The sequence below is a fragment of the Desmodus rotundus genome, chromosome 11 (assembly GCF_022682495.2).
Source record: "Desmodus rotundus isolate HL8 chromosome 11, HLdesRot8A.1, whole genome shotgun sequence".
Taxonomy (NCBI): Eukaryota; Metazoa; Chordata; class Mammalia; order Chiroptera; family Phyllostomidae; genus Desmodus; species Desmodus rotundus.
In genome coordinates this window covers 78,386,898-78,413,086 of record NC_071397.1, presented here as the reverse complement: position 1 = coordinate 78,413,086, position 26,189 = coordinate 78,386,898, and the positions used below count along the sequence as shown (strand labels likewise).

Below are 26,189 nucleotides of genomic sequence, written 5' to 3'. Positions count from 1 at the left end.
GTGGCCCAGAGATGCCAAAAGGTTGGATACCCCTGATAGTATTTGCCTTTCTTCTTATGACTTATTTTATTTAGCATTATTCCCACAAGGTTTATTCATGTTGTCACAAATAGCAAGATACCACTCTTTTTAGAGCTGAGTAGTATTCCACTCTGTGTGTGAATGTGTACAAATCTTCTTTGTCATTCATGCTAAGTGATGGTCACTTAGGCTTTTTTTCCTTTCTTGGCTAGTGTAAATAATGCTGCAATGAACATAGGGGTTCAAATACCTTTTCAATTAGTGTTTTCACTTTCTTCAGATAAATACCCAGAAGTGGAATGGCTGGATCCTGTAGTAGTTCTATTCTTGAATAAATTAGTGGCTGCTCCAATTTACAATCTCAACAGGAGTATACAGCAGTGTACAGGGGTTTCCTTTTTTCCACGTTCTCTCCAACACTTGTTATTTGTTGTATTTTTAAAAATATTTTATTTATTTATTTTTAGAGAGAGAGGAAGGGAGGGAGAAAGAGAAGGAGAGAAACATCAATGTGTCATTGCCTCTTGTGCACCCCCTCACTGGGGAGCTGGCCAGCAACCCAGGCGTGTGCCCTGACTGGGAATCAAACAGGCAGCCTTTTGGTTTACAGTCTGGTACTCAATCCACTGAGCCACACCAGCCAGGGCTATTTCTTATATATTTTTATAGTAGCCATTCTGATAGGTGTGAGGTGATATCTTATTGTGATTTTGATTTGTATTTTGTTAGATATTTATGAAAAATCTTTTCAAATTTTTATTTTGATTTTTGAGAAAGAGACATCAATTTGCTGTTCCACTTATTTATGCATTCATTGGTTGATTCTTGCATGTGCCCTGACCAGGGATCAAACCTGCAACCTTGGCATATCGGGATGATGCTGCAACCAACTTAGCTACCTGTCCAGAGTAATTTGGGGAAATTTTTAAATGCACAATAAAGTAGATTGAATAGAAAAGAAAACTCCTATATAACCATCACCAAGAAATATTCTTATTTCATCTTTCCTTTTTATCTTTTTTGTTAATGCTGGACATTTTAAAAGCAAATTCCTAATTTTAATTTTCTAAAAAAAGCATATATGTGCCCTGACCACGGTAGCTCAGTTGATTGGGCATCATCCTGCAAAGCAAAAGGTCACTAGTTCAATTCCCAGTCAGGGCACATGCCTGGCTTGCAGGTTCAGTCCCTGGTCAGGGTGCATACAAGAGGCGACCAATCAATGTTTCTCTCTCACATCGATGTTTCTCTCCCTCTCTTTCATCCTCCTTTCCCCTCTGTCTAAGTATAAATAAATAAAATCTCAAAAAGAAACCTGTATATGGGACTTTTAGAAATTTTGTGTTTTCAGTATATTTATCACATTGAGTAAGATTTTTAAAAAATTTTTTATTGTATTTTTTTCCATTCCCATTTAGTCCCCTTATACCACCCTTCCCCCTCAGTAAGATTTCATAGTGTTTAATTTTTAAAGAATAAAAAATTTTTAAATGATAGTGAATGCTCTGTAGAAGGAAAAGGTTGACTAAGCACCTGTGAATTTGTTATTTTCTTGGTAAGTCAAAATAATCTTGCAATAGTTTCAATATTTTATAGCTGTTGTATCTTCTGATTTATATTACTGAACAATCAAAGAACTATTGGAGCCAAAAATTAGTACAGGATAATTTTTAAAAGAGCTATATCAAAAGTAGATTACTAAAATAGCTTTAATTAGATAGTTTTTCTCTTTCTGATAATATTATTTTTCAGTGTATTCCAGTTCCTGACATTAACAAACCTCAGTCTACTCATGCCTTCGCAATGACTTGCATTTGGATTCATCTTAACAGAAAAGCCCAGAATGATAACTCCAAGCTACAGATTCCTATACCTCATTCCCTCAACCTTCACCACGAGTAAGTATTTGTAGCTTAACAGTTAATTTTTATATTATAAATCATGGATTATAGGCTAATATTTTTCTTAGTATTTGTGTAAAGAATGGAAATATCCCCACACTCACTGGAAGAGTCAATATTTAATGTGTGTGTTATACCAATAGAAACTGACCAATGTCTGCATCAGAGAACAGCTAGAAGATTAATCAGTTTTCCATAAATGTGTATATATGTATTTAATCAGGCCTAATCTTTGCTCTTATATGTTTTACTTTAATTAAAATTCTTAATTTCCAAAAGTATGTGAAAATGTTTCAGAATTTCTTAAGTTTGGGAGATGGAAGCATGATCTGACTGAGACGTCAGTCACGCCCTGGGCTGCCGGGATGGAGTGAGGTGACCTGCCTGGCATGCAGCCTCACATCTTTCCCTAAGCTGTGATTACTCAAAGAAGGGGCCCTTCTCGGGACTGGGCTCAGTCCAAGGTGTTGGAATAGCTGAACTTCCCACCCAGAACTTCTGAAAAGAACTTCGTAAGAGACTAAGGGACAGTCGAACTTCACATTCCCTTTAGCTTTCATTTTATGAGACACCCCTCACCCGTCTTTTCATAGTGACACCTACAATGTATTGGAGGCCTGTTGTTGTGCTTACGCAGGTAGACAGGAGATATTAGAAACCTCCTTCATGAATCTGTGAGTTACTTCTTCACTTCTGAATCTTAGTGCTGTATATGTAGTACGTACTTACAAAAACTCATTAACTGTTAACTTATGATTACGTAAATTCTTTCTGAAATGCTACTTAGACTCTTATATGTGTTTCTATTCCACGTTTCCAGCAGAAACTATAAAACTGGTAGGAATAAAGACAGTAAATAGTAAATAGTTCCATGAAATGAAACTTTAAAAAAATACAAGTTAACTTCTGGAAATTATTTGCATTTTTTCTGTTTAATGGGACTTGAAATTTTAGGTTCCTACAGCAGAGTCTTAGAAATAAAAGCTTACAGATGAATGACTATAAGATTGCCCTGCTGTGTAATGCATACTCTACAAATTCAGAATGTTTTACATTACCCATGGGAGCTCTGGTAGAAACTATTTATGGAAATGGAATTATGAGGATACCGCTTCCTGGAACGAGCTGTTTGGCTTCAGCATCTATTACTCCCTTACCAATGAACCTCCTGGATTCACTGACGGTTCATGCCAAAATGAGGTATGATCAATTTATTTGGTCCTGTGTCCTGGAATTGATGTCATGATTATGTATGTGTTTTATGGTCAGGTACATTTAAAAAAATAATTAGGTTTTGTGTGCGCTGACTGGTGTGTCTCAGTTGGTTGGGCATCGACCCACAAATGAGGGGGTCTCTGGTGGGATTCCTGGTTGGGGCACATGCCTGGGCTGCGGGCTGGTCCCACGGTGGGGAGCATGTGAGGGGCAGCTGATCAGTGTTTCTCTCTCAGATCGATGTTTCTCTCCCTCTTTCTCTTTCCCTTCCCCTCTCTCTAAAAAATAAATAAAATCTTTTAAAAAATAGTTTTCTTTATTATAAAATGATAATTATTTATTACATGGTTTCTAGAATATACAAATAAGCCCACAGAAAATAATTGCCATAATCCCTCCATGAGAAATATGGATTGTAAATATTTTTGTGTATATTCTGAGTCTTTTTTTCTATATATACATATATGAATTTATGGATTTTTAAAATAAAATGGGGTCTTAACTACAATTTTTTAACCATCTTTTCCCATAATAATCTATCAAACACCTTTGTAGGTTTAGTATTCTTCAAAAACATTTGCTTTAATTGCTACAAAGAAGTCTTTTTTGTGGCTGTGAGTTTTTTAAAAATTTCTTTCTTTCTTTAGAGAAAGGGAGAAAGGCAGAAAGAGGGACAATAAAAACATCGATTTGTTGTTCTATTTGTTTATGCATTTACTGGTTGACCTTTGTATGTGCCCTGACCAGGGATCAAACCCACAACCTTGGTGTAATGTGACAACGCTCTAACCCACTGAGCTACTTGGCCAACGCTGGCTATACATGATTTATTTAGCCAGTTCCATATTGTTGGACATGGAAGTTATTTGCAGTATCTTAGTTTATAAAGATGGCTATGAAGACTGTCGTTATGGCTGTCTTTGCACTTATCCATGATTACATTTTTGTTAAATAAAATTGCTGAATATAGAATTGTTGAGTCCAGGGATGCAAAGATTGCAATGTCTTAATTGTATTTATTAAAAAATGGGCACTTTTAGAATTGACTTTATGGTTTCTAAAAGACAGAAAGATTCTACTGAGTGTGATTCTCGAACTTCAAGTGTCCCTAAGGGCCAAACTGGTGATGTAGATGAGCGACACCGGTACAGAGTGGGGGAGCCAGGTAGTAGTGCACACGGAAGCACGTGTGTGTGGACGGGACTGGAGCGGACCAGAGCGTGCAGGGCTCCTCTCAGGTGCTGCCGCTTTCGCTCATTTCCCCAACGTGAGAGTGCGGGCTGGTGTGGCTGGCTCTTGAAAATTTTTTGAGAGGGGCTAGAAATTCAGATTTTTATTTCTAGTCTTTTAGCTCTGAAGTATTGGCTCAAACTTCAAATACTGTGCAGGCCAAAGAGTACTCATCTGTGGGCGTCTAGGTGGACTTCAGTTCTAGAAAAGCCATGCTCTTTTTCTGACGGCAAGCAGTGTGGTGGAATTACACATGTACTTCAGCAGCATGTGCGACAGAGTGGAGGGAAGCCCGGTGAGATCCTACTATTTGGGTCTTAGCCTGATTTATTAAGTAATTCTGTAACAAAATTTAAATTTCTCAAATGGTTTTAGATACATATTTGAAAAAGAAAAACGTACCGAAACCATTCAAGCATGTTTTTATGAGTCGCACTCAAATCCTGCCTTTCCATGAGCAGAGGGGTCCTGATGCACATTGGCAGCACCATGGAAACCAGAGCAGGTGTCAGGTGGTGCGGTGCATTGCTACCAAGTGTCCTGCACAGCGTGCGTGATTAAAGTGGGACTGATTCTTTTCATGGTTCTTTTCAAGTTCAGATTTATGCCAAGTTCCTAACAATAGAGTAACTCCTGCATTGATGTCAAAAGTATGGATTTTTATTTTCTTTCTTTCTATTTCTCCTCAGCCTTATCCATAGCATTGCTACCAGAGTGATAAAACTTGCTCATGCAAAGTCCAGTGTGGCCTTGGCTCCAGCCCTGGTGGAAACGTATAGTCGTTTATTGGTCTACATGGAAATAGAGTCTTTGGGCATCAAAGGATTTATCAGTAAGCCAGACCTTCTGGGGTTTATAACCACTAACCCATTCATTAATTCAACGGGTGCTCTTCTGTAGGTGCTGGGGATGCAGCAGTACACAGAAGTCACTGCCATCGTAGAGTTACCTGCAAATGAGGGAGACAGACAAAGAGTAAATCAAAGAAATTGGAATGTGTCAGGTGATAAGTCTTACAGAGAAAAATAAAATTCAGAAGAGGGATACGGTCAGGGGAGTGAGTTGCATTTTTATGTAAAATTCTGGTAAAATTGTGCGTGTGATACAGTGAGCAGAACAGACATAGCCACTGCCTTAGTGCAAGGATCACGGTCCTATTTGCCTCTTTTGCTGGTTTGCCCCTGGGGCAGCAGTGGGCACTGAATCTGACTGGGAATGCGGAAAGTGTTTTCCTGCATTGCAGAAGTCAGCTTATAATGTTTGTTAGTTATTACGCAGTTCTGAATAATAAATACTTTCTTAAGTGGAAGTGTTTTACTGATTCATGGTAATTCTAACTTTCACCGGTACAATATAATTTTAATTTTAACCATAGTTACTCTTATGTGATAATTGAGAGCTGAATAAAACGTTCTCAGGAGGGAAAAAGGAATAAGGGCATGTGTGATACAATCTGTGTTAAAAAGTGATCCTCTCACTTCATAACATTGGGAACATTAACTTCATAAAAATAATTTTTAAAAAACTGAGAAGTGAAAAAGGTTAGAATAATTTTTTTTCATATCCTGTCTCTTATTTTTTCCACATGAACTTGAGGATCAATTGTCAAATTCCCAGGGAGTGGGGAAGCAAACTTGGTATTGTAATGATGATCTTGATTTTTTTTCTTCCAATTAAAGTAGAAATGATAGAGAAAATTTGGGAAATATGTGCACATATGTATGCCTGTGTGTGTGTGTGTTCACAATCAAATCTTTACATAGGTCTTATTCAATGTGACTTTTTTTTAAATGTCTTTCAATGCACAGCTTTTATTCATCAGTGTCTTAAATTATCTTGTTACTCAAGGTCAGCTTTTGCCAACTGTCTTCAAGTCTCATGCCTGGGGGATCTTACACACACTTCTTGAGATGTTCAGCTACCGGATGCACCACATTCAGCCTCATTACAGAGTTCAGCTCTTGAGTCATCTTCATACTCTGGCTGCAGTTGCCCAGACAAACCAGAACCAGCTCCATCTCTGGTGAGCTCATTGGAGACTCTTCCTTTAAGATTTATAAGAAACTTTGTTGGAGATGGGAACTTAAACCTTTGCCTTATAATATTTTTATTCACTTGTTATAAAACTCCTTTGCTTCTGGAGTATATTATTTCCAGTGTAGAATGAATAGAGTCCAGCTTTTTAAACAGAAGTTTGTTAAGATAGGTGAGTCCTTCCCTTGGACTCTTTGGACTGAGAATAAGTACTTCCAAGGCCTTTGACATCATGTTCTGCCTTAGCCCTTTAAAATTTTTATGTGTGGATTTCTTGTATGTGCTCTGATTGGGAATCACACCCACAAGCTTGCTGTATCAGAACAATGCTTTAACCAACTGAGCTACCTGGCCAGGGCTAACTTAGCCCTTTAGAATTTACTTCAGATTATGGTTAAAGTATCAGTAATGTCATTTTGATTTTGTTCTCAGTAAAAATGTATTGCAAAAAAAAAAAAAGGTAATTTTTGAAATGCTCTTTATCCGGGTGAAATTTTTTAGTCCTGTGGGCAGCAAGCTATTCTTTCAAATGTACAAACATGCCAGGTGGTTTTCACTACAAAATTTGCCACTTCAGGTTTTTAAAACAAATTAAGCAAAGCTCAATTCACACAAAAGAAGTTTGTTTTGTTTTTTTAAATCAAAGAAGGGAAATTCACAGCTACATGTTTTCCCCTTGTAATTAACTTAGAATTAGGTTCAATTGTATAATTCTGAACTTTACGTGCAAGTTAGCTTCTTCGCGTTTCCTCTTGTCCCCCCACCTTTCAGCGTGGAGAGCACTGCGCTTCGGCTCATAACAGCGCTGGGCAGCTCGGAGGTGCAGCCGCAGTTCACACGCTTCCTCAGCGACCCCAAAACAGTGCTGTCTGCCGAGTCGGAAGAGCTGAACCGAGCCCTGATACTGACGTTAGCCAGAGCAACTCACGTGACAGGTACAGTGGCTCCACCCCTCAAACAAAACCAGCTGAATTAGAGTGTGCCGGGTCTCTACTCTTATCAAGGGGTAACATACTGAAAAGATACTTTTCATTTGTTTAAGAAAAAACAGTTATTCTGATAGCTTCACCGTTTCAGTCATTAATATAGGTTCTTTTGTGCAGTGTCATTTTAAGTAAGTTGAACATCAGTTTTCAGCCATTGTTCGATAGTGGTTCTGAGCTTTCTGGTCTCAGGACCACTCACTCTTAAACAGCATAGTTGAGAGGGCTGGGGTGGGACATTTCAGGTAGAAGGAGCCCAGGTCTAGACCCAGGGGAAAGGAAGAAGGCTGTGGTTGTGAGAGAAGGCTCATTTGGCTGGGCCACAGTGAGCAGAGTGCAGACCCAGCACTTAAGTGTTTATGCAGGGTGGAGCAAAAGTAGTTTGCAGTTGTGCATACGGAAACTAACGCCATAATTAATCAATAACAATACAGGAATAAACTCTGTTTCAGGTACTCACAACTGTAAACCTAATTTTGCCACATCCGGTGTTGCTCCTCCCTTTGCCCGGTCAGGCCTCTGACTGTGGTCACCTTCACTGGGAAGGCCTTTCCCGAACCACTACATTTACATAACAGACCCCCTGCCACCAGAGCTCTTTCATCCCTGCCCTGCCTTTTCTGTTGTTGCTGTTTCTTCACAGAACCTGTCACCACCTGGCACGGTACCTTTTACTTGTTTGTTGAGGGGACACAGCAGGGACCAGGTTTAAAGTTGGGGTTTTAGTCTAAGAGCAATGGTTATGCCACAGCTTTTTTTCTTTTTTTTTTGGTGAGATACAATTTACATACCATAAAATTCACTCTTTTAAAGATTTAATTTATTTATTTTTAGAGGGAGGAGCAGGGAGGGAGAAAGGCAGAGAAACATCAATGTAAGAGAGAAATATTGACTGGCTGCCTCTTGCACACCCCAGCTGGGGACCTGGCCTGCAACCCAGGCATGTGCCCTGAGCAGGAATTGAACCAAGAACTTTTTGGTTTGTAGGCCGACACACAATCCACTGAGTCACACCAGCCAGGACAAACTTCACCCTTTTGAACTGTAAAATTCAGTTTGATTGTAGTGATAAGGTTGTGCAGTTATCACCATTATCTAATTCCAAAACATTTTCATCACCCTCAGTAAACCTGTATACCCCTTAGTCATTTCCCATTCTTCCCCCACTCCCAGTTCTAGAGAAACACTGGTCTACTTTGTCTCCATGTATTTGCCTATTCTGGACATTTCATACAAAATGTGCAAACAAAAATTGAAATTCCCAAAGATTTTCTGTTTGTATGGATTATAGCTATTAATATTTACTTTTTTTATTAAAATAGAAGTTTTTAAAGTACTTATTTGATTTGTTTAAAATAACAATAATAAACCAATACATGTTAACATAAATGATATTTTTATGAAAAATAAACTATATTCTACAAAACAAAACTACAGTCAGAAGAGGTGCCATTGTTTTACTTTTTTATCATCTCGCTTTAATATCTGATACAAAGGAAGATTGCTGGATTCTCATATTCGCTTCTGTATTTCATCTATTGCAATTTTGTTTTAGTAGAAGTAAGGGGAGAAAATATGGCCTCACACAGAGAGGTCAGAAAGGAGTATTTTAATAGCCTTTTAGCTAATTATGCATGTTTTTTGATGTCACACAAAATTGGACATTAGTTGCAACACAGAATCCAAAATCTTGTTCATGAGCATTTTGTACTCTGTTACTCTATCATCCATGGATCTATTTTGTACATTTAATGGGTTTTTTATTCCATGGATTTTGTAAACTTATGAGTTTTTTGAAAGATAGTGATTCACTGTGTTATGTAGATCTTATCAATGTTGACACATTTCCTTATACAGTATCATAAAATTAGATTTGTTACTAGCACTACAAATTTCATCAGAAAAGTCTTCAAGTTTTGGAAAGCCCTCTGTCAGTCTCGTGGTAGTGGAGAGAAGTTTTCCAAAGTCTGATTTTCATTTGAAAGGTCAAGTGTTGTCCTTGGTGAAAGATGCGGTCGTTTGTTTCTCTTGAAGCGACAGCCTTCCTTTGTTAATTAAAAAAAAAAATGTCTGCTTAATGCCCGAGTTTTCTGTCAGATGTTCTTTCAAGTAAAACTGGAATTCCATAAGAGCAAAAGAACTGGATTTTCTTCCTCGAAATGAAGGTTTTGGTTTTTTTTTTTTAGTCTTTTGGATGTAATGCAGCATTGCTAGCGGAGGCCAGTCTGCCACGGTGTGAGAGATCTCAGACTGATGGAAGGTGTGCTGCCTGATTTAAAACCAAACCCTGAACCCTTTTAAAGAACAGTAACATATTTTACATGCAAAAAAAAGAGCTACATTAACTGAATACTCAATTACACAAGTCCTTTTCCTAAAATACCCTTCATACTTCGGTGTATAGCTGGAACACTTCATGCATACTTCCATTTTATCACACAGAATATTTAAAAAGGTACACTTAAGGCCTGAGGTATAATCCTTTTTGTCCACTGCTTCATTACGGATATTCTTAAGTGGAACTGGCACTTTTTCCACTGAGAACGTGTGGCGGTGAAGATTGCAGTGGCTGTTCATACAGTTTGGTGCCAGGGGTTTGTTCTGAGAGCCAGCAGCTTTAGCTGCTGTGCCTATGTACCATCGGTGTGCCTGTGAACACAGTAGAAAGGCCACTGGTGTCCTAGTTGTGCTGTTTTAATAGTTTTGACTTGATTTGTGAAAGGATATTGGGACCACGGAGTCCGTAGACCACACTTTGAGAACAGCTCTTTTAAAGAAGTAGTTACTGAATTTAATAACCTAAATTACATTTGTGTAAATAAGTAAATCTCTTTGATTTAGGGAGATACTTGTAGTCTACAGCTGTTTCAACCACCAGAAAGGATACTTTCTTAATTGCATTCTCTTGCCTCAGAAGAGTGCTCTGACCTCATTGTCAGAGTGAACTAAAGGAGCAATCATGCTGGACCTGTACAAAAAGTGTATCGCTGGTGCTCTGCAACTCAAAAAGAGTCCAGTTGCCTTTGGTCTTCTTCTTACTCACTGCGCTCATATTTCCCAGTGTGGTAATTCGTATCTTTCAAACTTAGGTCCGAAGCTGAATATTACTAGTAAATGCACTGCAATGAGATTCTCTGAGTGTACATAATTGCCGTGGCTTTCTCTATAATGAATTATAGATATGATCATTTCTCTGTGGATTACATCTATTTGTTTATGTTTAGATTTTTTCACAGGCTCAGATTCAATCCAGGGAACTTGGTGTAAAGACATACTTCAGACCATCATGAGTTTCACTCCTCATAACTGGGCTTCACATACTCTTAGCTGTTTCCCGGGCCCGCTACAGGTAAGTTGGTCTCGAATTACGTATTGAATATATATATGAAATCATTCTCCCCATTGACAGTGCTACTCTAGAGAGTTAGTTTTGTTGACATCCAAAGAAAGTTAGCTTTTATTTATTTATTTTTTTGATCTTTGCTATTCCAAAATCTTGGGTCATTCCTTGTTCTATTCTAGGAACTATATGTTTCTAAAACTTTAATTAGTATGGCTTCCTTTTACTAGTTAATTCTTATGAGAAAGAACACATTACCTAAAAAATTCTTTCTTTCTCATAGAACTGAAATGAGGAGAAATATAATTTAATGGAACTTTACAGAATACACCTATGCTACACTTCAGTGCATTTTTTAAAAAATCGCACAGAGAGAAAAACAATGAACTTGACTTTTATAATATAGAGAAAGAAAACCTTATCTATCATCTACTTTTCAGAGACAATTGCAGGCATATGAGCATCTGTTTTCTGTAACACCTAATAGGGCTAGAGCAGTAGTTCTCAAACTCATTAAAACCTCCCAGAGTGCTTGTTTGGATACAAATTGCTGCTGACGCTGATGGCCTGGGGCCTACACAGAGAACCACTGGCGAGTGCAATGGATTTTTCCTTACAGGCATACTAAAATATGTAAGCAAAGGGCACATAAATTCCTTTTTCTTTTTTTGAAAAAAATACTTTATTTATTTATTTTTAGAGAGAGGGGAAAGGAAGGAGAGAAACATTGATGTGGGGGAGAAATACTGATCTGCTGCCTCTTGCACAGCCCCAACTTCAGGCCTGGCCCGAAACCCAGGCCTGTGCCCCCAATGGGAATCCAGCCAGCAGCCTTTTCATTCGCAGGCCAGTGCTCTATCCTCTGAGCCACACCGGCCAGGGCTAAATTTCTTTTTCTTTTCCTTTTTTCAAGGTGAACAGAAGTATCAACAGATGATTAAAGAAACTTTGAATTCAGGCTTGCTTGGAATTTCTGTTTAGGAAATCTAGGAAAGGAACCTTAGGGATAATCTAGTCAAGCCTGCATATTTCCCAATATAGAAATTCATGCCTTGATTGCTGAGTTGCTTGGGGTCGCTGAGAATTTATTAGTGTTAGGGTCAAGTCTAAAACAGGTTTCTTGACTCTATAGCCAGGGCTCTTTTTACTACAACCATTGAAATAAACTTCTGATTTTCCTTTTAGGCATTCTTCAAACAAAATAATGTGCCTCAGGAAAGTCGTTTTAATCTGAAGAAAAATGTGGAGGAGGAGTATCGGAAGTGGAAGTCAATGAGCAATGAAAATAACATCATTACCCACTTTTCTAATCAAGGCTCTCCTCTCTTTCTTTGTCTTCTCTGGAAAATGCTCTTGGAAACAGATCATATTAACCAGATTGGCTACAGGTAAGCCGAAAACCTAGATCTGCATTCCATTTGGCAACCCGTTACACCATACAGCAATTTGTGTTCTCTGCTTTCCAGAGTATTAGAAAGAATTGGAGCCAGAGCCTTAGTAGCCCATGTGAGAACATTTGCAGATTTCCTCGTATATGAGTTCTCTACATCAGCTGGGGGTCAGCAACTGAACAAATGCATTGAAATTCTTAATGACATGGTGTGGAAGTACAACATTGTTACATTGGACAGATTAATTCTCTGCTTGGTAAGAATATGCTTCCTTAAGAATAAGATTCTAAGCTGTCTATGCTCTTTGGGGTCAGGTGTGTGATTGCTGGATCTTGGGCTGATCTACTCTGTATTGCTTCTAAGGATTTAATAAATTTATACTATAACCAAGCATTGCTATCACTTCTCTAAGGAACTAGATTCCCTAAGGAACAGATTTCTGTCTTCATTCATTCAATAAGTATGTATTGAATATCATGAATATCATTGAATATGTTCTATGCACAGAAGGTAGAGTAAATAAGACAGACGTGCTCCCAACCTTGTGATGCTCTAAAAGTGCAAGTGGTTAAGACTCTGAGTTGATTCTCAAAGTCTCCCACTAGCATCGGGAATTAATAAGTCACTGCATTTCTTTGCAGAGTGCTGATACCATTTCTGTACAGTTTGGGAGCCATAGTCACAACTAAATGTTTCTCAGAGCCACCCAGTGGTCCCCGAAAGGTTTTTTCCTCCTGACTTTGATGTCTATCTCAGGCAAAAATTTAAGAAATAGACAATGGATCAGGATGGACAATGCTATATTTTTAAAATATTATAGTGGTGATATTTGGGGTGGCTTAGTTGGTTAACATTAATTAATCTCTTAGCTGTAGAGCAGGGGTGTCAAACTCATTTTCACCAGGGGCCACATCAGCCTCGCAGTTGCCTTCAAAGGGCCGAATGTATTTTTAGGACTGTGTAAATGAAAGTACTCCTTAACTGTTAAGCTCGGCACTGCCATGGGGTAGAAACAAGGTGTCAGGACAGATAAACAAGGTGGAGGGCCGGATTCGGCCCACGGGCCTTGTGTTTGCCACCTGTGGCACAAATATAAAGGTGGTTACTCTCCACTAGGGTAAATAATGCAAATCTATAACTCAATAAGAGAAACGGATACAATAGAGATATTGAGAGGCTTTTCTTATTCAGAGTTAGACTGTCAAGTGGCAGAGCCATGCTTCTGTCCGGGTTAGGTGCTGTCATACACTCTGCTCTTGTTCTCCAAAGGCCATGCGCAGTCACGAAGGAAACGAAGCCCAGGTTTGTTATTTCATCATTCAGTTGCTGTTACTCAAACCAAATGATTTCAGAAACCGAGTGAGTGACTTCGTGAAGGAAAACTCCCCAGAGCACTGGCTACAGAACGACTGGCACACCAAGCACATGAATTATCACAAGGTACCAATTCAAATTCCTGCTTCAGTTAATCCTTTTTAAGCCATTCTTCGGTATCTGGCTGTTGACGTGGCTGTTTCCTCTGTGGTTCTACTGTTTCCTTTCTGGTCTCTAAACTTTTTCAAGGTTTTAGAGTATCTCTAAAGTTATGAGTAAACTAAAAATCACAGGTTTTGTAGGCATGGGTACTTATAGTACAAAATGAAAAGAATTATTGCAAATCCTTTAATCTTTTTTGATGTATCTTTGGGATAAGAGATTTTCATTGCATTGTAGGAGCAAACACAGTTTCATGTTCTTTTAAAAACAGCGAGTTTATTTAGCTCTACTTTTTAAGAGAATAAAAAATATGCCCTAAACATTTACTGTTTCCTCGCTTCCACAGAAATATCCAGAGAAGCTGTACTTTGAGGGCCTGGCGGAGCAGGTCGATCCTCCTGTGCAGATCCAGTCCCCCTATCTGCCCATCTATTTTGGAAATGTGTGTCTCCGATTTCTTCCAGTATTTGATATAGTAATCCACAGATTTTTAGAGTTGCTGCCAGTATCCAAATCACTGGAGACTCTACTAGATCACCTAGGAGGGCTATATAAATTCCATGGTGAGATTTTTCAAATTTTAATCCCATCTAATAGCTCTCTAAGCAAAAGCAGGCTAAGCGTGACCATATGGGTAATAGTGGTTCTAAAGATTTTGTTTTAATTATTTTTAAATAAAAGTGTTTTGAGGGGAAGTGCCATACATTGATACCCTGAAGTATAAAACTGACAACATAAAAATATGAATAGGTAATCATAGCAAATGTATTAAATAGCAAAAAAAAAAAAAGTGATATGCAAGAGATGCCTTATTTTATATAGTGTGTGATTAATTGCCAAATTAGTGTAGAAGGAGAAAATTATGTTTTCACAATAGGCTGATATTTCTGTGAACAAATTGGATCTTGGCAGGCTTCTTGGATGGATATAATTTTACCTGTGGCATACATGATTGTATAAACAGAAAGAAGAAAAAAACATACTAAGCAGAAAGAATCCTTTGAGTAACTCTTGTGGGTATTAAAAACAAGACCTTGTGAAAACAGGTACCTCAGTGGGCTGAACTGAAAATTCATTTATTGTGCCTGACAGGTCACCTTAAATCCCTGACCAAGAAGTTTTGATTTTATAACTTGCAGATAATCAGAATCAACTAGAAGTTATTGAGTAAGGCAATGACATAGAAAGAATAAATGGAAAACACTTATTTTAGATAAATCCTGTTTTAGTTGGCAGCATGTCTTGGAAGGGGGAAGCCATTTTCACAACTTATGTCAAAAAGTTCAGGTGTGTGAATAGGATCCAAACATGTATGATGGCATTGAAAATAAGAAAGTAGGGACAGATAGTCAAGGAAGAAGCAATAGAGGAATGGGACTGGGTTGGCTAGTTATGGGGAGAATATCAAAAGAAAGAAATTAAAGACAACTTTAAAGTTTTAAATTTGGTATGGAGAATGCCAGAGATTGAAGGGTGGATGTCCCAGAGCAGCCACTATGGGGACAGTGTATTTATCTAGGATTGGGGGGAGGGGACAGTTCTTTTTAGTCCTTGATCTAAGGTGTTTTCCTCTAATGCAGAAGCTTGAATTGTCTTCTAGCATTACAGAATAGGTATGAAGTTCAAGTGAGCATGCCTTTACAAACATTTTTCATTTGGATTAGGTGATATAAGCACATGGTATAGGAGGGTACGCAGTAAAATGTCCCATTCCTGTCACCCAGCAAGGAATTTTCCTGTACCTGTGTCATTTTTGCAGGGTTAATTTCCAGAAGTGCAATCACTACCTCAGAGTATAATGTATATCCTTAAATGCAAGATGTGTATATTATTGGAAGACTTCTGCCTTCTGTTAAAATTAAAACATTCATTGTCTGCCATTACCCAGCACGTAAAATAGTTTCATTATCTTCTGAGCTGTTTTTTAGTGACCATGAGAACAGAGCGTGAGTTTTTCACAGTTGTCAGTAACCAGACAAGCATTGTGGTGATGTCTTTTCTTGGCAGATCGTCCAGTGACTTATTTGTATAATACCCTGCACTATTATGAAAAGCACCTGAGAGATCGCACGTTCCTCAAACGAAAGCTTGTCCACGCGATCATTGGCTCGCTCAAGGATAACCGACCGCAGGGCTGGTGTCTGAGCGACACTTACCTGAAATGTGCGATGAACGCACGAGAAGACAATCCTTGGGTCCCGGATGACACCTACTATTGCAGATTGATTGGCAGACTAGTAGATAATATCCTTTTCACTGTGATTTCTCCAGATTTTTTAGAAATAACTGTACATATTATTTGTGAGAACATAGGTGTATTTTCTTTTCAAGGTAATTATTTTTATATATTCTAAGATTTCAAATTTCTTGAAGATCATTTCTGCTTTTACTTCTGTAAAGGTTTTGAAGTCTTAAACTAGCAGCATCATGCCAGAAATTCATTCCATTAAATATTTAAAAGCAGGTCTTACAAGATTTGTTTCAAAAAAAACCACCATGCTATTTCTAAATAAGTGAACTGTGTATTGTAGTGTATGCATCTGTTTGCTACTGAAGAACATAGAATTTTGTTGCTTTAATCATTGCATTTTAAAAATGTTAATAGATAATAATAAAACTTATTTTCTCTCATTTTTAGTAAAAAATGCTGCTATATTGGTACTTTTATTTCTTCATATTGATTTCATGTTTTAAGTTATCAGCACAGTATACTTAATATGCCTGTACACCATGCTACTGTTCACCTGACAGAGCCATTTTATATAAATGGGCATGATTTATTTGCATACACGAAGGGATTCATTTCCTGAAGTAAAAGAATAACTTAGTATAAAGTCACTTTCTTTTTAACTGTCCCATAACTATTAAAAGAAATAGGTTGATAGCTGCAGTGTAGTGTGGTTGCATCTATAGCTACACGTCACAGTTAGAAGAGCCCGCCTGTACAAGACCAATCATCTGTGTCTTGTGGTTGATGACATGGTTGCAGTCAATGCATTTGTCATGTCAAGCTTATTTGGTTTTGGTTTGTATTATTTGCCTTCTGATCTCAGATAAATCACTTCCTGGGGGTTCATAATCAGATAAATTGATAATCAAATAAGATGTTTACATGCAAAAATTGGAAACTTTAAAGTACTATACAAATGTGAGCCATTAACCTCAAAATAATCCAATAGTTATTGCCTTAATCATTTGCACCGATGGCTGGCAAATCTCCTGGTCCATTTCCAAACTGCGACTGGAGGTTCAATGAGTTTCCCAATCCAGCTGCCCATGCTCTACACGTTACGTGTGTGGAGCTCATGGCCTTAGCTGTTTCGGGCAAAGAAGTTGGGAATGCTCTTCTAAATGTCGTGCTGAAAAGGTGTGTATCCTGTTGTATGAAATAAGATTCATTGTATATTTGTAAACAGAATGCTATTTTACTTGGAGTTGTTAGACAAATCTGCTGTTCCGAGGCCAGTGCACATTGGATAGTAACAGTCTTTGGTTCTGGATCTTGCCTTTATCGTATATGTGTAGTGGAATGAGCCCTGGACAGTGTCAGAAAACATAGGTTTGTTCCCACTTCTGTTCTCTATTAGGTGTTTGGCATTTAATTTAGGAATAGTTAACTTCTCAGAAAACAAAAAACAAAAAACAGTCTTTCAGTCTTTCAAGAGTCCTTTCTTAGCCCTGGCTGGTGTAGCTCAGTGGATTGAGTGCCAGCCTGTGAACCAAAGGGTCACCAGTTCAATTCTCAGTCAGGGCACATGCCTGGGTTGCAGGCCAGGTCCCCATTTGGGGGCACACGAGAGGCAAGCACACATTGATGTTTCTCTCCCTCTTTCCTTCCCTTCCCCTCTCTCTAAAAATAAATAAATAAAATCTTAAAAAAAAAAAAAGAGTCCTTTCTTAAAGACCAACATAAAGTAGGGGATAATGATTAGAGAAGAAGTATAAATAAATGGAAATAGTCTTTCAGGCCATTTGTTAAAGGAAACATTCCAAAACAAAAGCCTTATTTTGCTTTTGTATCTGTGTATTAAATTTTTACTCGATAAAAATCTATTGTAGTTCTGTCAGATTAGGTCACTTATAAGCCCCCAAATTATATATATATGTTCTCAAAATAAGATCCATTGTCAACCATACGAAATGTTTTTGTAATTTACATTTTTATTCTTTTTCCCTCCTGTAGCCAGCCCTTAGTGCCCAGAGAGAACATCACAGCATGGATGAACGCAATCGGGTTGATCATCACTGCCCTACCAGTGAGTTCAATTGTGATTTGTGTGCAGCAGTGGAATGCAGCTGTCCCCTGCATGGAATAGATGCCTTCATACAAAGAATAGATGCCCTTATACAAGGACGTCACGCAGTCAATGAAGTGTTTCATACTTTTAAAGCTTTCATATTATTATCGCTTCAAAAATCTACAGTGACTATTCTGTTTGCCTTCCACATCAAATCCAATTCAATCAACCTGACTTCTGGGTCCCTACATCCATTGGTCCCATCTTACTAACCCAACCTTAGTTTTTAAATTGAAATATGATCTAGCTTTGACCACTTAGCATGTCGTATATTTCAAGCTTTTTCTCATGCAAATAATGCTCATTACGACATGTTTCGGGTACCTCTGATATGTTAGGGAGTAAGGCGTTATGCCAGACACTTCTTCCTCTGCCAGCTTCTCTAAAGCTACTCACTCTTTGTCTGCTTCGTCCTGCTTCTTCGGGAACCTTCCCTGGCTTCTCCACTCGTGTGAAGTCTCCATTCTGTGACCTCCACACGTGTCTGGTCAGCGTAGCTGTCTGTTCTGTATTTGCAGGTCAATGTTGTCTAGCCCTGTGCTCTCCAGACTTCTTTGAGTATGCACCTCTATAAATCACGTTTTCCTTCCACACCTCCTATATGTAAATAGTTGTATATGTACAGCAGTATTGTCTGTAGCAAATATTGTTAAAGTAGGTTTACCATGTAGTACATACCAGGTACCAAATGCACGGGACAGGCATGTGTATGGAGCCCTCTGACTCACAAGCATTTCTCTTCAAGTTGTTATTCACATATTACGATGCCACGCAGTTTTGATTTTAAAATCTCCGCTAAACAAAGACACAAGCTGGATAAGTAGAAAACATTAAGGAATGAGAAAGTGCTACTGTTTTGGGCGTGGGAGTGTGATGATGAATATGGGGTGGAATACTGGGTAAGTGATGTGTTTCATCAGGTTGTCCTCTGGTTTTCAAGGAGCCATATTGGATAGTCCTTCATGACCAAATTGTGAGTGTAATCAGCAGTCCCAGCCTGACCTCTGAAACAGAGTGGGTGGGCTATCCGTTCCGTCTCTTCGATTTCACTGCTTGTCACCAGTCCTACTCCGAGATGAGCTGCAGCTACACGCTAGCTCTGGCACACGCCGTGTGGCACCATTCCAGCATCGGGCAGCTTTCTCTCATCCCCAAGTAGGTGTTGTGGTTTCTTAAAGAAACTCAACTTTTCCATTTTGTTCTTGTTTTTGTTTGATGGCCTACATATGAGGTACATAGCTCATTCAGTAGAACAAGTTGCAAAGTAAAAGTTAAGTAAAATTTCTAGATAATTAGAGAGCCTCTTTTATTTCAGAATTGTTTGAAAAAACTTAATTTGTATGTGCAAGTAAGAATTTAGTATCTGTTTTCCGTTACATTTTTAAAGAGGCTTTTTCCAGACTATATTCCCAAAGATGCCTTCTGAACTGAATAACTGCTATTAGCCTATTTTCTGATTACTTATCTTGACTATAAAGTTGATATTAATTAGATTCAAAATTCTTGAGAATGGCATTTATATTAGATTGATTATTTGCCTCTGTCATGCAATAATTTTATTTATTTATATTTAAAGATTTTATTTATTTAATTTTAGACAGAGGGGAAGAGAGGGAGAAAGAGAGGGAGAGAAACATCAATATGTGAGAGATACATTGATCAGCTGCCTCTCGCACACCCCCTATTGGGGACCTGGCCCGCAACCCAGGCCAGTGCCCTGACTGGGAATTAAACGGGCAACCTTTCAGTTCACAGGCCGGCACTCAGTCCCCTGAGCCACACCAGCCAGAACTCAATTTTATTTTTAAGAATGATTTTAAATCTCAATTTATTTTAATAATTAAGTAAGAGCCAGTGAGAGATGTGAGATTAACTTCAAATGTTACCAAAATTAAAAGAAATTTTTAAAAAAATTATTACAAGTTTTGCAAATACTGGGGTAGGCTATATTAGCAAAACTCAAACAATTCAACTGATTTCAAATCACAAGAAATTTTATCTTCAAATTTTAGGTTTCTCACTGAAGTACTTCTTCCTATAGTAAAGACCGAATTCCAATTGCTTTATGTGTACCATCTTGTGGGACCATTTTTGCAAAGATTTCAGCAAGAGAGAACTCGATGTATGATAGAGGTAAAATATAATCTTGGTTTTCTGTGATAATATTAAGCTCTAAAAGATCTATTTAGGTTTCTTTCCCAGTGTTTTTCAAACCTCACACCATAGTCATTAGTAGTGAAGTCAGTGTGGTAGGTTCCAAGAGCGATTGTAGAGGGCTTCCTGTGACTTAGTGTGCACACCGGTAATGAGTGTGGTGTGTAGTGGGATGTGCTGAGCTGGAGATGCAGGAGGAAGTACCCATCATCAGGGTTGAGAAGAAAGATAAGGATGGAGAAATGCAGCTGGGAACCTGCACTGTAGTCCAGAGGGATTAATTAAAATCATGGAAATGCATGAAGTCAATCACCTATAACAAGAGTGCAGGGAAAAGAAAATGAGGCAGGAATAGAACCTAAAAGTATGAGGTGCCAAGTGGAACTAAGAGGGTATAATGTATGCAAGTTAACCCTAAATATCAGTCTTAAACCTGAACATACCAAAAAATATAACATATTTTAAAAGCCACTAACAAATATCTTTCAAAAGTGCAGGTATGAATACGTCTCAGGTCAATTTTATTCATCTCTTTAAGAGAAGATTTAGAATTTATGGATTATATCTCTGCTAGGAGGGGACTGCAAAAATCGCACTTCATAGGAATTGAGCTGGAGCGGGCAGGAACCTGCAGGCACTCCGGGAGAAGAGCGGGTGGACGCTTACAGCGGGCGGTTACAGGCACACCTGCCTGGTGCCTCTTCAACACTGCAGTCACACACGTCTCGGTGCGGTGTCGACGCATTTCTTAGTTTAGTATGTGTCTGCCTTTGATAAACTACTTTGCTAATAGCTTGTTTTATTATAAAATATCACTATAAGAATGTTATTTTACCCTTTTCAAGTTCTAACAAAGGCGGTCTGTCAGCAGCTCTTCAACACACGCTTCCTTACTCACTCGCACCGCTTCAGGAGCGCAGTTTATGTTGTTTCTCGGTGAACACTGTAGAAACTGCGTGTTAAACCGACCTCAGCTGTAAACCGAGCACTGGTTTCAACTCTGCACACGCCCACAACACAGAACGAACTGCAAGACGGAATTCAAACAAACATCAGAGGAAAGCATGTTCATTTCCTAAGCGCTGCTTCTTTTTCTGATCATAATATTTATCCGAGCTGAACCTCGATTCAAACCGAACCGTGAATGTAGGTGTGTCTGCAATTCTAAACTCAAAACAGGCAACAACACTCACAAGCATTTACACATTCATTTACTCTGTCGGCCTCTTTCAGGCTTCTAAACTAAGGCCCATTCTATCTCAAAATTTCTGTGTTTATAGAACTTCCCATATTTAGTAATAACCAGAATTTGATATTGACCAACTTCTATAATGCAACATGAAGTTAACCCCAAAAATCAAAGTCTAAAACCTGAACACACCGTAAAATGCATTATGTTTTACAAGGATACTAGCAAATTTCTTTGAAAACTTGGGTTTGAATCCAAATGATTTCAAGTGTATTCATTACTATAGAAAAGATTTTGAATTTAGGGGTTCTGTCATCAGCTAAGGAGAGATTGAAACAACGAGCTCCACAGGAATTAATCTCAAGAGGGCACTGACACTTCTCTGTGGATTTCCCATGATGAAAACATACTGAAGACTAAATTTAGAATGTTGCACATGTATGTATCTGTTCGTTTCCATAGACTTCACACTGCGCATCACTCTGTAGGCTCTACAGGCGCTACTTACTTTGAGTATGTTTCTTCACTTGATAAAATTCATTAACGAAAGCCTTGTTAAATCATTATCAAAAAAGGTATTTTACAGTTTACAAGTTATAAGGTTGTTTCTCAGTAACACTCAGCAAACTGTCACTGGTCACTTCATCATGACGAACACAGAGTTCGTGTTGGTCGACACTGAATACCGAAGAAACTTGATGTTAAACTGATTTTAAATTCAAATGGAGCACTAATTTCAACTCTCCAGTCCTGCCTCACAAAATGAAGTATAAAAGGAAATTCAAAACCAACATTAGAGTAAAATGTAATCATTTTCTAAGTACTACTCCTTTTTCTGAGCATAATATTAATTCAAATTGAAATCAGGTCAAACCGAACCTTGAATGTAAATATATCTGCTATTCCAAACTCATAACAAGCAATAACCCTCAACAAATACGTGTTAGTCGATTCTGTAGGTCTGTCTCATGCTTCTAACCTAAGGCTCACACTATCTCAAACTTTTGTCTGTCTGTAAAACTTCCCATGTTTAACTTTAAACCAAACCAGAATTTTGAATTGAACTAACTTCTATAATCTAACAAGGATCCCCGAGATTGTGATTATCCCGTAAATTGAGAAATGGTTTCCTGAAAGGGGACCATCTGCCTCTTAGGTTAAGAGAAAGTGCTAAGCTATAAAAAGAAGTCTCACTGAAGCCCCGTGGGGGCGTTTTGCAGCACTGTGGGTTCTGTGGCAGTGCGGGCTGGGCCGTCTCACGCACACACCGAAGTTTGCGTGCTCAGTGATGGTCTTCCACAAACTCGTTGTCCCTCTGTGCTGGTCGTGGGATGGGTCTGGCTACATCACGCTGGATTATGGAACCATTTTTGAATATGAATAATTGTATATTATTTGTTAAATAGATTGGTGTGGCATTTTATGACATGTTGCTGAATGTAGACCAGTGTAGCACCCACTTAAATTACATGGACCCCATCTGTGACTTCCTGTATCACATGAAGTACATGTTTACTGGTGACAGCATCAAAGAACAGGTAAGTTAGCTTCATCGTGTTTAATGATGTTTGGTATAGACAGGTGGAATGCGTGGTGATAGACTTTTTTTGTTTGGGTGAGTGGTTTTGTTATGTTGTTTTAAGGGGAAAAGGTTGATATCAGACCCTTTTATGCTACATGAGCAGATTATTCTGGTTATAGTATTAAAGTAAAAGTAAACACATGTTATAACTTCTCACATTTGCAACAGGACATCTGAAAAAGACCTGGGGGAGTTAATTAACAGTAATCTCATGAGGAAGAAGCAGTACAGGTTGGCTACTGAAAAGACCGGACAGGTGTTGTGTTATGAGTGAAGGAGGTCCTACTTCTTCCCACAGTGAGCAGGGGACCCTATGGGAACATTAGACAAATTGCAGCGTAACTAGAAGGCTGAAGCCAGGAGAGTCAGAAAGTAATTTCATGAAGGATACTTGAAGGAACTGGGAATGCTTGACTCGAATTTTAAGACTCCTAGGGAACTGTGTCCTCATTATTTGGAGGGTAGCCGTTTGCATTAGGTATTAGCTCTGTTCTGTGTCACTTCAAAGGGCATGTAAACTCTGGCGAAGGTAAAGGGAGGCACATCTGACTCGACGTACAAAGAGCCACTTGCTAGTAGAGCTGTCTGAAAGTGGACAGGCCCTCCCTGAGCCACAACTGAGTTTGCTCTCTGTGGGAAACAATCTTGGCTGTTTCAGAAGGGTGGAGACGTTCACTAACCTCCCCTCCATACTTAATGTTCTTTCCGTCTCTAATGGGAAAGAGAGATAAACCGATATTAAAAAAACATATGAGTCCTAGTCTACTGAATTCTTTCCTTGCATCCAAGAACACGGGGTGGGGAGGATGTTGACTCCCTTATCAGCGGGATTGTCAAGGACAGTTGAGTGGGAACCAGGATAAGCATGTTTTACTTAACATATCCTTTATATTTGGGTCTAAGACACTTTAGCACAAAGTAACTGCAGAAAGAAAACATTATTAATGGGCTACCCTTTTCCAGCAAGGTCAAAGAGCATTTGAGTAAAGCTAAGAAAACTGAAACTGCTTGATGTATTTATTTCTTTAAAGTATCTTAAGTAAGAGTAGATCTGATATTATTTAGTTTGAATTCCAATATAAATCAGGACCAAGAGAAATTAGCTTTGTAGATATACGTTACAGACATAGGTTATTCGAAGAACTTCAAAATGTAATTGTGCTTCATGCCTCTGTGAAGATGGCATTTTAAAGGATGATCACCTGTTGCATGTGTAAAATTTCTGGTGTAAACTATCCTAGCTTTTGGCAGTGGAATTAATGGCTAGCTCAGTGTGTATGTTTTTGTAAATATAGGCATGTATACATAGATATATGCACAGGCACACATGTATATAGAATGTATATGAGGGAAAACATGATTTTTCTCACGTGAGATAGAAACAATTTTATCTGCTTTTGTTAAAACACAAAATGTATGATAAACTTCTCAGCCACCCCACTCCCTAGTTTATTATCTCAGGATATATATAAATCACTTCTTTAAAAAGTGGGAAATTAAAATTCCCTGGTTAAAATATTGGTTCATGTGTTTTCATTTTTTAGGTAGAGAAGATTATCTGTAATTTAAAACCAGCTTTAAAACTCCGTCTTCGATTTATCACACACATCAGCAAGATGGAGCCAGCTACAGTACCTCCACAGGCCGTAAACAGTGGGTCTCCGGCGCCCCAGTCTAATCAGGTGCCCGTGTCCTTACCAGTCACTCAGTGACGTCAGGCGGTACTGTGGTGACGTAGGAATGCATCTGCCTTTGAAAGTGAACTCCAGTTATTAAATCTGAACATGATCGTGCTACATGGTGGTGCAGTAGAAGCAGTGATGTTCAGGTTATTTTATTCAGTTGGCCCAAAAGTCCATTTGGTTTTTTCCAAAACACGACTGAATGCAAAAAAAGATTTGTGCAGTGTATGGAGAAGGTGCTGTGACTGAACATGTCAAAAGTGGTTTGCGAAGTTGTGTGCTGGAGATTTCTCGCTAGACTGTGCTCCATGGTCAGGGTTAGACCAGTTGAAGTTATAGTGATCAAATCAAGACATTAATTGACAACAATCAATGTTATACCACATGGGAGATAGCCAACATACTCAAAATATCCAAATTAATAAAGTTATTGGTGAAAATGAAAAATGTGTCTTTAATTTCACAGAAAAAAACCATGGAGACTTTTTGGCCAACCCAATATTTTGATTCAAATGGTGAATCTGTTGACACCTTATAACTCCCATCTCCCTGTGTATACTTATATCTCTAAGAGATCAAGTACACGTCGTTCATGTACATAACTGCTTATTAGAGCTACCTAGGAGCATTGAGGTGTTCGTGATCAAGACTTTATGAGATCTTCTCAATCTTTCTTATTCTATCCATGGGTTTTGTTTTTATATTTTGCTATTAATGTTTTTCAGTCTTGAAACACGTTTTTTTAAAAGCACCACACATGTAGAACAGTTATTATATATCCTTTTATACGTGACTCTCTTTTGGTGTGTCTTTGGGATAAGAGATTTTTGTCATGTAAAGAACTAAAGATTTCATTGCATTGCAGGAGTGAACACAGTTTCATATTCTTTCTAAATGGCTTAAAATTTTCATCATAGATTTCCAGGTAAATAAGCTAATGTTCCTTCAAGGTAAATTGACAAGTTTATGCCTTTACTGTGGACTTGAACTTAACTGTATGAAATGAGTCGGAAGAGATGTAAGTAAATAACATAGCTAGAAATGCATAAACAATAATTCATGATTAAATGGTGATTGTTCAATCTCTGTTTTTAAAAACAAATTAATTGCTTTTCCAGGTTGACATTCACTTGGCAGAAGATTTGATTCTTTGAATTTTTATAATATTAACATTTTTAAATATTTATTTTTTAAATGCAGTGTACATTTTTGTTCTTTAAGGTTTATTAAATTTTGAGAAACTTAATGTCAATTTTGGGGGGAAATTGCATTAAGATTGTAAAACACTTCAAAAGTAAAATCTGTTAAGTGAATAAACTGATTGATTACTCGGTGTGAGTGAGCATCTGTTGTGTGTCGGGCAGGGTGCTGGCTGGGTAATGACAGAGGATGGGGCTCCTCCCATGGGTTGCACAGTACATCGGTGACTGACTTTTACCTAGAACTACGAGTATTGATTTTTTTTTAAAGTGTTAATGAAGTTTAGTCAACTATACTTCAAATTTTATTTCCAAGTACATTTTCCTAGACCCTTATCTTTTTCATGGTTCATATTACTATAATCACTAAACCTTCATTTGCCATGCAAGTCCAGCTTAATATTTATATAATGCATAAGTAATTTTCCAGGCTAATAACATTGTTAAAATTCTCCAGAGATTTTATGCTAGAAATGAATTCAAGTGCTACTCTT

The 26,189-nt window shown here is 38.2% G+C and overlaps 1 protein-coding gene across 2 annotated transcripts in view; it reads left to right on the top strand.

Annotated features, from left to right (window-relative positions):
- Positions 1-25,829, top strand: part of MED23 (mediator complex subunit 23) — a 47,886-nt gene extending 22,057 nt beyond the window's left edge. For both annotated transcript variants that reach the window (XM_024551875.4, XM_024551874.4), the window contains 17 exons: positions 1,774-1,919; positions 2,877-3,122; positions 5,057-5,199; positions 6,216-6,390; positions 7,173-7,336; positions 10,609-10,733; positions 11,910-12,112; positions 12,191-12,371; positions 13,385-13,555; positions 13,938-14,154; positions 15,599-15,835; positions 16,793-16,958; positions 17,775-17,847; positions 18,830-19,044; positions 19,902-20,022; positions 22,639-22,770; positions 24,359-25,829. In XM_024551875.4, the coding sequence (XP_024407643.1) occupies positions 1,774-1,919; positions 2,877-3,122; positions 5,057-5,199; positions 6,216-6,390; positions 7,173-7,336; positions 10,609-10,733; positions 11,910-12,112; positions 12,191-12,371; positions 13,385-13,555; positions 13,938-14,154; positions 15,599-15,835; positions 16,793-16,958; positions 17,775-17,847; positions 18,830-19,044; positions 19,902-20,022; positions 22,639-22,770; positions 24,359-24,526 (2,883 nt within the window). In that variant the 3' untranslated portion in view covers positions 24,527-25,829. The remainder of the gene's footprint in view (positions 1-1,773; positions 1,920-2,876; positions 3,123-5,056; positions 5,200-6,215; positions 6,391-7,172; positions 7,337-10,608; positions 10,734-11,909; positions 12,113-12,190; positions 12,372-13,384; positions 13,556-13,937; positions 14,155-15,598; positions 15,836-16,792; positions 16,959-17,774; positions 17,848-18,829; positions 19,045-19,901; positions 20,023-22,638; positions 22,771-24,358) is intronic.
- Positions 25,830-26,189: the final 360 nt, after the last annotated feature.